The 11,053-nt window shown below is 58.9% G+C and overlaps 6 protein-coding genes across 6 annotated transcripts; 2 read left to right on the top strand and 4 right to left on the bottom strand.

Moving 5' to 3' along the window:
- Window positions 1–928: 928 nt before the first annotated feature.
- OT_ostta16g02730 (Transposase IS605, OrfB, C-terminal) lies at window positions 929–1,405 on the top strand (the record flags this gene model as incomplete). Its single annotated transcript, XM_003083712.1, has 1 exon — window positions 929–1,405. The coding sequence occupies one exon, from the start codon at window positions 929–931 to the stop codon at window positions 1,403–1,405; it is 477 nt and encodes a 158-aa protein (XP_003083760.1).
- Window positions 1,406–2,019: 614 nt separating this feature from the next.
- Window positions 2,020–3,744, top strand: OT_ostta16g02720 (unnamed product; the record flags this gene model as incomplete). The annotated part of the gene is made up of 1 exon (XM_003083711.1): window positions 2,020–3,744. One exon carries the CDS (start codon window positions 2,020–2,022, stop codon window positions 3,742–3,744), a length of 1,725 nt encoding a protein of 574 aa, XP_003083759.1.
- A 30-nt stretch (window positions 3,745–3,774) lies between these two features.
- Window positions 3,775–6,813, bottom strand: OT_ostta16g02710 (Peptidase S8, subtilisin, Ser-active site; the record flags this gene model as incomplete). Its single annotated transcript, XM_022985611.1, has 1 exon — window positions 3,775–6,813. The coding sequence occupies one exon, from the start codon at window positions 6,811–6,813 to the stop codon at window positions 3,775–3,777; it is 3,039 nt and encodes a 1,012-aa protein (XP_022840398.1).
- Window positions 6,814–6,997: 184 nt separating this feature from the next.
- On the bottom strand, window positions 6,998–8,563 carry OT_ostta16g02700 (unnamed product; the record flags this gene model as incomplete). The annotated part of the gene is made up of 1 exon (XM_003083709.2): window positions 6,998–8,563. The coding sequence occupies one exon, from the start codon at window positions 8,561–8,563 to the stop codon at window positions 6,998–7,000; it is 1,566 nt and encodes a 521-aa protein (XP_003083757.2).
- A 156-nt stretch (window positions 8,564–8,719) lies between these two features.
- Window positions 8,720–10,291, bottom strand: OT_ostta16g02690 (Rieske [2Fe-2S] iron-sulphur domain; the record flags this gene model as incomplete). The annotated part of the gene is made up of 1 exon (XM_003083708.1): window positions 8,720–10,291. The coding sequence occupies one exon, from the start codon at window positions 10,289–10,291 to the stop codon at window positions 8,720–8,722; it is 1,572 nt and encodes a 523-aa protein (XP_003083756.1).
- A 428-nt stretch (window positions 10,292–10,719) lies between these two features.
- Window positions 10,720–11,025, bottom strand: OT_ostta16g02685 (unnamed product; the record flags this gene model as incomplete). The annotated part of the gene is made up of 1 exon (XM_022985610.1): window positions 10,720–11,025. The coding sequence occupies one exon, from the start codon at window positions 11,023–11,025 to the stop codon at window positions 10,720–10,722; it is 306 nt and encodes a 101-aa protein (XP_022840397.1).
- Between the last annotated feature and the right edge of the window lie 28 nt (window positions 11,026–11,053).

Raw genomic sequence — 11,053 nt, 5'->3', positions numbered from 1 at the left:
AGATGATGGGGAAAGAGACGGCGTTCCGGTTGGAAAATTTTGGTACAACTTGAACTACTCAACGGACAAAGAGCGACTGAAGCGTTTGAGAAAATTCGACGACGCGTCGAAGCATGCGCTCGAGTATCTCGAGACATGTGTGTTGCGCGAACATGGCTGTGCATGCAGGTACACAGCGCACGACGCGCGCAAGTTGAAGATTTTCAGCGCGCACGTCCGCGACCACTTGGATGGCAAGTTGCCGAGAGGGAACGATGTGGCCACACTCGCGCGATGGGACCATGAAGATGATGGGGAAAGAGACGGCGTTCCGGTGGGAGAGTGGTGGTACAACTTAACCCGCAATATCCGGTTCCAAGAGCGACTGAAGCGTTCGAGAAACTTCGATGACGCGTCGAAGCATGCGCTCGAGTACCTCGAGACGTGTGAACCAAGAAAACCCAAGGCACGAGGCCGAAAGGCTAAATAAGGCTGATGAAGAGATGAATGAGCTGATGATAATAACGGTCTCCATGCGAATAGAAAAACATTGTAATTCATCTGTCGATACATCCAAGCGAGTTTCTGAGAACAGAAATATAGTCCGTCCCGCGAATGACGGAACGCGCACAGATGACGGAGCGAGGAGACATGCGAATCGCTCCCGGTGAGATGGAGAGCGGTGGAGGGAGATGAAGAGCGGTGGAGAGGGGTGGAGGGAGATGGAGGGCCGTGGAGAGGGGTGGAGGGCATGAAGTTGAACGCCTCCGCCCACGGGAGGCGCGCGCTCGTGCTCGCGGAGTCGTTGACCGTCGCCCAGTAGCGCAGCACATCTAGGAGCCGTGCGACGTTCTCGTCCGCGAGCTTTGGGCGCGCACGCCGAAAATATGTTGGCACCGACGTCATTTTCAGACGAAATTCCAAACAATACAAGGCGTCAACGCGAAGGATGAAGCAGCTTTTAGCACGCTTGCACCTCAAGTTCACTCGTTGGATCGAACACGAACACAAGACCGTGGCGAAATTTTTGGTCAATCGATACGACGGCATCATTTGTCCACCACTCGATGGTGCCATGTTTGTTCGACAGGCGAACGACACACGCGCGCAGAAAAAAATGAAGCGACGATGTCGTCGTTTGAAGAGCGCGACGTCGATGCGAAAACTCGTGCACGCGTTGAAGTATGCGGCGATTCGCGATGGGAAGTACGTGATGACGGAACGCGCGATTGAATTGGGGACGCCCATGACGTGCGGTTTTTGCGGGTGGCGACATGAGCATCTCGGGTTTGAGCGAACGTTTGAATGTCATGTCTGCGATTTGAGCATTGATCGTGACGTGAACGGTGCTCAAAATAACGGTCTCCAAGCGCTCGCGGACGGTGGATTCGGAAGACCGCCCGAGTACTGGAACACACATGCGTGAGCGAGAACACAAAAATAGTCCGTCCCGCGAATTACGGGACGCGCACAGATGACGGAGCGAGCGATGCAAATCCCTCCCGTAGATGTCATTGAATAGGAAACTATTGTAATTCGATGCATTGCTGTACGTGTTCGAAGCGCAGACCGCTCAGGTCCTTGGTCTTCCCCTTTGGTGCCGTCTTGATGCATCGTCGCACCAGTTCCCGGCCAATCTGAACGCGAGCGCCTTCTTTGTCGTCTGAGCTCGACGAGTTTGTCAAGCGTCGCCATCGTCGCCGGCGCACAGCCGTCGCTCTCGAGGAGCGCCATGGCGGCGCTAATTCCTCTCGGGTGTGCTGTGCGCTTCGCCGCCGTGTCTCTATTCCGACATGTGTAACGACGGTAGTGCCGCCGACGCCCGAGATACGTATTCGGTGCTTCCAAAAAATTTTGGAAGCACCGATACGTATTTATGAACGTTGTTAGTATATGAACATTCGCCATCGCTCAAGACAAATGAAACTTGGAAGCGGCGAGTTCTACAACATTATCAACTATCGGCATACATGAATGAAGGACGCTACTGAGTTACGGGTTTTTTTTCTCAAAAAGTCGTCACAGTCGCCCACGCGCTCGATGCCGCGCGCGGTGCCCGCGGACGCGGCGGCGAAGCGCAGACGGTGCGTCGAAGATGCGGAGGACGCGCGGCGAGGAGCCGAGCCTACGGGGTCGAAGCGGCGAGCGCAGCGGGACCTGGACGAGGGGCGGCGATTCTTATTACGCGCCTTCTCGACCGACTGCTTCCGACGCGCGGACGAGACACCGACCGCGTCACCGCGCGTGATGGATGAGCAAACGTTCAAGCACATCTTGGAGGGTTTTTACGGCGGCGACGTCGAGGCGATTCTCAACTCATGTCGAGACGAATCCAACGAGGCGTGGAGCGAGAGCGACGTCGAGGAGGCGATGCGCGCGTTGCACGAGGATGGGAAGACGATAAACGCCCCATTTTGTTTCGCCCCGGGAGCTATCGAGCTCAAGAGATTGATGCATCTCGAGTCGTGGCGAGTGCTACGGAGAGGTGGTGCTAGCGACCGCGGCGACTCTGATGTGAACACGTGGCAGCGTCGGTTCGATACGCGCGCGTACGAGCACGCGCACAGAGACTCGGAGACGGCTTTCGCGACGTGCGCGGACCCGACCTTCGATGGTCAACTAGTGTGCGGTGTGCACTCGGGAGAGTGCGAAGTTGGTGTGTACGTGTCTCGCGCCGGCGGGGACGTCGCGGAATGGCACCGCGACATCGGAAATAATTTCACCGTTCAACTCACCGGCGGTAAGGAGTGGGAGGTTGAACATTACACGCAACGCGACGGTAGAGGTGTCGTTGCGTTTAATAACGCGGCGCTTATTGATAAGCCCAGGTGTGGCGCGGATTATTTCCTTCAACCTCCCGCGTGGCCTCGGTCCGTCGATAAATCCACGGTAAAAAGGTTCTGCATCAACGCCGGGGAATCGGTGAGCATATCGAAGGGACGATTTCATCGAGTCACGCCTGTCGGTAAGGATATTTCTGTATCGATCGATGTGCGGGTGACAAGCTTTTCTGTCGAAGAACGGTTTGCAGAGGGAACTTTCCTGCGTTATCTCGCGACTCGTTCGCGCGATGAATGGTTGAAGCCCTTCTTTCAGCAGGTGACAACGTTCGCTGATTCACCTTTGGTTCGAGGAGACGTCTTTCCTCCGTGTTTAAATGATTTTCCAATGCCACAGATTTGCTGGTTACCGTTTGAGACTGACTTCTCTGACGGTTTAGTGCTCGGCGCGCGTCTAGAGTACATCGTCGGCGCGGCGCCGAATGTCGCCGGTCATTTTGACACGTATAGTTCGTACAGCAGCATCTTGTCCAAGAAAATTGACGACGAACTCGTTGGTCTAGTTTTCAATCCAGTGTGTACGTGTGCGTGCACGACAACCGGCAAATATCACGTGTTGAACATCAAGGCCACGTCGGCGATCACGAATAGAGACTTGATGAGCGAGTTCAACATATACGTCGATCGTTCTTCCGTGAACGAGCGCGAGATGGAGGCATTTGAGAATCCGTTTACGTTCGTGCGGAGTGAGCCAAGAAATGCGAGTAAGGTGCAACGGATTCGCGTCGGCACGCCCGTAGACGTGTGCGCACCGGATAGTTACGCGATAACTGAGGCCTTTGGCGCGTTGCGACACGTCCTCGCGGATGCGGGCATCCTCATGGAACAAAGGAAGAGCGACGTGCTGGACTTTTGGAAAGCCGCGTACGCACGTCACTACGGTGGTAGATTAATTCCTGATGATGCGGATGCTGGTGTACCATAGTGTTACAGACACATTTGAATTTTAGAAGCATCAACTCGACGCACGCTCCGCATGTGCTAACGCTTTCGCTCTCGCCCGTCGCGCCCGTCGACGCCGCGCTCGCCACACTAATAAAACTGCGAACACCCCTAAAAGCGCAAGATACGATCGCATCTTTCGCGAACTGCTCGATCCCGAGTTGATGGTGTCGGCATTGAGAGGGTGTCGTTGGTCGGCGCGCTCCGCGACATCGACGCCGCTCGTTCTGAGCTTCTCGTCCTCTGTACCATGGTGAATACTGAGGTCCGCTGCGGCAACCTTGAGACGTCCCGGGAGGTCGGTGTACGAAACCTTGGCGTCGTGGAACTCCACAGGCGCGTTCGGTCCACATTTCATCGAACCTTCGTTCCCTGGTCGACCGCCGAGCACGGTGCTAAACTTTGAAAAATCCACTGTTGTTTGTCTGGCCGGTAGTGGTTTATTGTCTGACCAATCGAGGGTGACACGCGCGTTCAAGTCGCAAAGTGCATGTGAGCACGCGCCAGTCGCAGCGAATTCGATTCCTTTCCGCGCGAATCCAAAACACGCACTCTGCATGTGTGAGCTATCGACGCAGTTTGAATCGACAAACGCGAATACTCGTCCTTTCCCCGCCTGAAAGAGAGTCAAGAACGCGAATTCCTGTTGTTTATCACTTTCTTTATCTTTCAGACGCGCCCGATGGACGTACGCCCCCGCAGGCGCACGGGATACGCACGTGCCGCTGGAGACGAGCACCTTTTCTCCATCGACGTTGACCGATCCTTCGGTGAGATCGCCGCCGAACTGCACCCCGAATTCGTTGAAAAGATCATTCAAGGCCGGAATATTAGCACCTCCGGTCGCCGCGTGCCACTCGTAATGCGTGTTGTCGTCAAAAAACTTTATTTTGTCCAACATGCTCTCGTCGTACCACTCCGCGAACACCACCAATCCGAGACCTTCCTCGCGCACGTCGCGAGTGAGTTTAGAGATTTCGTCGCTCGAATACTCTTCTTCGAGGTCAACCATGAGTAAAGCACCGTAATGTTTCGCGTCGAAGCACGTGTAAGGAGATCCCAGAACTTCGATGAAGTACCCGGCGTTGGTCAACTCGTCGTACCACTGATGGAAGTTCGTATGAGGATGATCGCCGTGCCAATCCAAAACGTCGTGTCTGATGTCTATGTTGTCGCGAGGAATGTATCCAGGGGGGTACCGAACGTTGTGAAACTGGTCCCAGAGCAAGCGCTTCTCTCGATTCGGCGTCGGGATGATGTTGACGCGAAGCGTCATCTCAACCTCTGAAACGCGCGGCTTGTTTTCGCCGCGCGCGCCGGGAGAGGCGACCGTGAAGCGCACGCGGCCGCTTGCGATCCCAGACTCGGACGCTCCCTCATCCTTCACGCGCACATAGAGCGCCAAGTATCCGGAATACGGCCAGAGCGTTTCCGAGAACGCGAATCGAACGTCTAATAGAGCACCTAAATCGTCCGCGCTCGGCGAAAACTCCGGACCGTGAACGATTTCACCGTGCGTTCCAAGTCCATTCACGATTGTCGCGTTCAGCATCAGAGGCATCATCGTTGCGTATATTCCCTGCTTGCAGTGCGGCCAGGCGTACGGGCACTGCGTTAAGTCAAACGTGTGAGGAACCACCGACGCGCGCGGTTCGTACTCCCTCAAAATCTCCGCCGACTTCAACAAGTTGAGCTTACCCGCGCCCTGTTCATACATGTGCGCCGAAGATTTCAAGCGCGTCGCACCTTCGACGAGCGCCTGTTTCATCACCGCTGGATTCAGAATCGACCATCTCTTGCTCTCGGGAATGATGGAACTGAGAAGCACCGCCGCGCCGGCGGCGACTGGCGACGCGACAGATGTGCCGGAAAGTGACCGACATCCGTTAGTCGTCTTACTCGCCCAAACCTGTTCGCCGTACGTCACGATGTCCGGTTTCATTCGTCCGTATCCACTCGGGAGCTCCCACGTGCTCATACCGCGCGAACTGAATGCGGCGATCTCCTCATCGTCGTCAATGCCACCGACTCCTATTATGTCCAGTCCATCGGCGGGATTGTTCAGAGTCCCGTACATCGGGCCGTCGTTCCCGATAGCGCTGATCATGATGATTCCAGACGCCGTGATCTCGTTCACTTTGTCTGTGAACGGCTTGTCCAAGTAGTCCGGGCCTCCGATCGAAAGATTGAGCACGTGCACGCCAGTCGCGATGGCGTAATTGAAACCGTCCAGAAACCAAGACGTGTACGAATTTTGATCATTCGTAAACACTCGAAATGTGTGAATGAGGGCGTCTGGGGCGAATCCCGCGCACGCATTGTTCGTGCCCGCGACCACGCCCGCGACGAAGCTCCCGTGTCCCAACTGATCTTCGAGCTGATTCTCGTTTGTCCAGTTCGTGCGCTCGACTATGTTTCTAAAATGTGGGTGCTTCTCGGCGATTCCTGTATCGAAAACCGCCATCTTGATACCAGCCCCGGTGTAGCCCTGGTTCCAGAGCTCTTCCGCGCCCATTTTCACCGCCACGCTTCGTGCGAGCAAACGTCGCCCGCGGCGGGAGGTGGAGAACTGTACCTCTCGCGCGCCCGTTTCACCGGCTAAAGCCGACCGACGAACGAACCGCTGTTCGCGATGCACGTCACGCGCGATCCCGCGAAGCGCGAGTCGAATCGCATCCAATCCGGCGTCCTCACCAATCGCGTTCGCGCCCTTGCTTGCGCCGGTTGAGCCACCGCGTTCTAGTTCTTCAACGAGGACAAAGTCCGTCGGGTAAGACGTCGTCGCGATGTTCTCGCGCCGTCGCACTCGCCAAGCGCGCGCGCGCGCGTCGCACGCATCATTCTCGGTGACACCGCGCGCGAGCGCGCTCGTCACCCTGCGCTCGTGCGCGCCGACGTCGTCGTAGTCGTCGAAGCGAACGATGAATGTGTTCTTCGTCGTCCCGTCCACTCGCGCGTCAAACGACGCCGCGCAGGGCGAACACGAGGAACACAAGAGCGCGACGACGAGCGATACCACGCTCGGCGTCGTCGCGCGACGACGACGACCCATCGCACGCACGCGCGGGACGAAGTGCGGAGCGACAGAAATCGAAAAGGGGACACCCGAAACACAAACTGCATGGTTGGGCGAGAGGCATCGTTGGAGACCAGTTTCCGCGGGACTCGCGCGCGGCATCGGTACGCGAGCGCGTGGGCGACGAGTGAGGAGTGGTGTCTCCTTGTTGCACTACAATCTAAGACGCCGCGCACGCCTGCACGAACGCCGACGAAAGACTCAACTGTTTCTCCAAGGACAGGTCGAGATTACTCTGGAAAGAGAGCTGCGGAGTGACAAATATTTGATTCGACACCTGCGACAGGGCCTCGCAATCGATCGTGCGACCGCGATACACGGACTCGATGATTGGCTCAAACGCCTCCTTACGAACGAGGTAAAAGTCGCTCGATCGCATGTCGCACCCTTTGTCGCGCATGACGCACGTGAAAGCGTTCAAGCGATGGCACCTACATACCGAGGGACACTTCTCATCTCCCACGATCTTGCTCGTGCTCTCCCACGGCCTATCTATGAACATTGTTCTGTATCCGAGACGAATGGTCTTCCAGTCGGGCGTGCGTTTCATGGCGTCTCTCATGTGCGCCATATTTTCGTACAGAACTCTCAAACCTTCGTTTCTATCGGCGAGATCGCGCGTGATGACGTCCTCCTCTACGATGGCGATCGTTTGGTATCCTTGTTTGATCGCGTCCATCATGGCGTGCGCGTGCGAAAACGACGCCTTGAGCCAGTGATTGACGCCCTCCGTCTGAAGACACTTGTCAATCTTGAGTCCGTGCACGAATGATGACTTCCCTTTCCACTCACGCGGGATATTCAGAGAGCATTTCATGCACAGAATATAAATGTGATCCGCCAGATCTGCGAGCTTGGTACTGTGAGCGGAGAACTTGGTAAAGCCGGCGGGCGTTTTTCCGAGCTCGCTCTCCGTCTGTCCGCCGCCCTTATTCCCGAGTGACCTTTCCGGCGGCGCGGTGTACGCGCTCGGACAGTCGTCCCGCGTCGCCCCAAGCTTGGGAAGCGCGTGCACTGCCTTTTCTTTCGGATCGATCCCACGCTTCATCAAATATTCCTCGCGACGTTCTCGTCGCTTTGCCTCGGCGTAGTTTTCGATCCACGCGTCGCGAGCGTATTCGCGAAACGCTTCCGCGACCGTGGCCTCGCTCACGTTCGACCAAGTCGTGTTAACGTGCGAATCGTCGTCGGTATCGTCACCCGACGCGATTGCCGACGCGGACGGGCGACTCTGTATCCACTGCCCTCGCCCGGGCGTCCCGACAACACCCTTCCCGGTGTCCGCATCGCGCGCGGCCGCCGCGACGCGCTCGACGCTGTCGATCCACACACCGTCGACGCGACCGCGCGTGACCTTCGGTCCCACTCCCCACGATGTGTTTCCACCGCCGCTTCCGTCGTCATCGTTCGACGCCGCGCTCGGCGTTCCCGCCAGCTCGAGCGGCGCCGACGCCGACGCGCGCGATCGTTCGCTCCCGCTCACGCCCTCGACATTGTTCGTCGTCAACACCGCGAGCGCGGAGGCGCCACCGATGATCGCGCACGTCATCCCCACCGTCCATCGATTGAACCACGCGCGACGCCCGCGTTCGCTCGTTTCCCCAATGTTGAGCTCGAGTCGAACATCTCGCGCGTCGCGTTCGTCCGCACCGTCGTCGCGCGCGTCGACGGCGGACGACGCGACGAGTCGAGATTGCTCGTCGATCCCGTTCGTCACGCGCGACATCGCGCTCGCGATCGCCGCGCGTCGACGTCGAGTCCGAGGCGTCGAGGAATGATGTCATGGGTGTTCGGCGATACCACCCTTTGGCGTGCACCGCGACGAGGGGCTGAGATGATGTGTCAGAGGTGCGCGTGCGTGTGACAACGCTCGGGGTCTTCGTCACCAGAGCTTGGGCCTAGGGACGCCGCGACGAGGGACGGAGGATATGAATTCGTGCTGCATGTCCCGAACCTTCTCGGCGCCGACGAGGGAGGCGCCGGCGAGACACGCCGCGATTGTCGCCGGCGCTTGCTGATCGAACGCCGCGCCGGTGACGGCGAGGAAAAGTCCGCTCGCCAATAACGCCTTGCTCGCGAGCATGCAGCGCTCTTCGAGCACACCGAGCTCGTTGAGAGCGGTTTTGCACGCGACGCAGTGCTTGGTGTGTCGATGATACCGATCGAACTGCTCGGCTTCGGACTTCACCTTGGACGCGTCGTCCACCACGCCCGGAGCCCAACGCACTTTCCCCCCCGCGTGCGTATCCATCCAATTCCTAAAGGTCGACACGCCCGCGTCCGCGGGCGTTGGGAGGTAGTACGACTGTTTCCAAGGTTTGTTCTGAAGCTCCATCTCCACTTCGACCCCGTGCATGGCTAAAATGTCTTGGTCGCCGAGATAGTACGCGTTCGATCCCGGAGGCGAGCCGTGCGAGAGCCCCACGCGCACGAGTTTGGGGTCGCTCGTGAAGGTGTCCAAATAGAAATCGAACAATCCCTTTGCCGGGGCGGTGATGAGAGCGTTCAAACGATCGACCGGTGAGACCTTACGCGCGCCCGCGCCTTGCACCGCACCCGATTGGTGCGCCTGAAACTTTGTAAACATTAACGTTCTGCCCGGCTCTGTCGGGGCGTACAAAATCGCGGCGCTCAAATACTTTCGACCCTTCGCGTCGAGGTATTCGCTTCGGCTCGAGCAAGGCGCGGTGAACACGCGCGACGCCGTGACGCCGACGTTGGACTTGTTGTAACCGCCGTGATCGACCACGAATCCGTCCTTGTTCATCGTCTCGGCGCGAAGACTAAAGTCCGTCATGGGTACGAATCCCGCGTTATCCTTTTCGGAGAGCTGCCCGTTCTCGTCGTACTTGGCGTGCAACCACTCCGCGTGGGACGGATCGAACTGATTCTCCAACGCAGGGGCGTACCCGACCGGGAGTTCGACCATGCCCCACTCGCCCGGCAGCGTTCCCTCCGCGGCGAGCGAGGTTGCGCACGCCGTCGTCGCGCTCAAAAGCGCCGCGTCCGCCCCGGACGTCGGCCACACCCACAAGATGCCGTCCTCCACGCGACACGGATAGCTCGTCGCGCACGACCGCGGCGATGCACAGGCTGTCTTCTCCGCCGCCTCGTCGACGGACATCGGAATGGCCACGCACTTGCCGTCCTTACCGTCAAAGGCCCATCCGTGATACCTGCACGCCAACGCTCCGTCTCGTTGCACGTAACCCAACGACAGAGGCGCGCGTCGGTGCGGACAGCTGTCCTCCAGCACGCGCCACTCCCCACACGTCGGATCGAGGTAAGCGACGAGCTTCTTCCCCAACACGCGAAGCTCGTTCGGTTCGTCGGGATCGAGGAAACTCGTCGGCCGAAGCGGATACCACGCAGAGAACCAATCGAACGACTCTCCATCGCCCCGCGTCGCCTGTTCCGACACCGACGTCGTGGACGACGCGACATCATCCGCCATCGACGTCGTCGAGCGCGCGCGCACTCGCGTCGCGACGCGTCGCCCGCGCGTCGCGTCGCTCCGCCCCGCGTCCGCGCGGCGTCCCCCGCGCGGCGTCGTCGTTCGACCCGCCACCGTCGTCACCGTCGTCACCGTCGTCACCATCGTCGCCGTCACCGTCGCGGTCGATCGCGATCGTCCGCCTCGTCTCCTTCGCGTTCCCGTGCGCGGTGTGCCGTCGTCCACAAATCGCTCGAGGTCGTCGTCGTCGTGCGTGGATGGACGCGGATACACCCATCCACACTCGGGTGTTTCGTAGCTGTGGATCCACACACATCCACACACTCGGGTGTTTTTTCGCTGGACACACCCACACACTCGGGTGTTTTTTCGCTGGACACACCCACACACCCGGGTGTGTCGTGCGCACCACCGACCCCGTCGGCGTCTCACGCGTCGGCGTCGGCGTCGGCGCGTCGCTCGGCGACGACGCGCGTGATCTCCGACGCGCGTCTCGCGCGTAACCCGACGTCTTCGCGCGTGATGACGTCGCGAGACGCGTGGGCGGCGTACGCGCGCACGTCGGCGGCGGATGATTTTAAAAATTCGAGCGACAGCGCGCCGAGCGCGTGCGCAGCCTTGGGCGTGAACGTTTTGTCGCGCGCGCGAGCCTCGCGCTCGGCGAGACGGAACGCGCGCGCGGTGAAGTTGGCGTCTACCGTCGCCTCGCTCGCGGTCGCGGAATCGCAATGCATGGCGCGTCGGAGGATGACGAGGGACGAC

This window comes from Ostreococcus tauri (genome assembly GCF_000214015.3).
Source record: "Ostreococcus tauri WGS project CAID00000000 data, contig chromosome 16, whole genome shotgun sequence".
In the NCBI taxonomy this organism is placed as follows: Eukaryota; Viridiplantae; Chlorophyta; class Mamiellophyceae; order Mamiellales; family Bathycoccaceae; genus Ostreococcus; species Ostreococcus tauri.
Note: the sequence above shows the minus strand (reverse complement) of the source record. Positions and strands in the feature narration are given on the sequence as shown.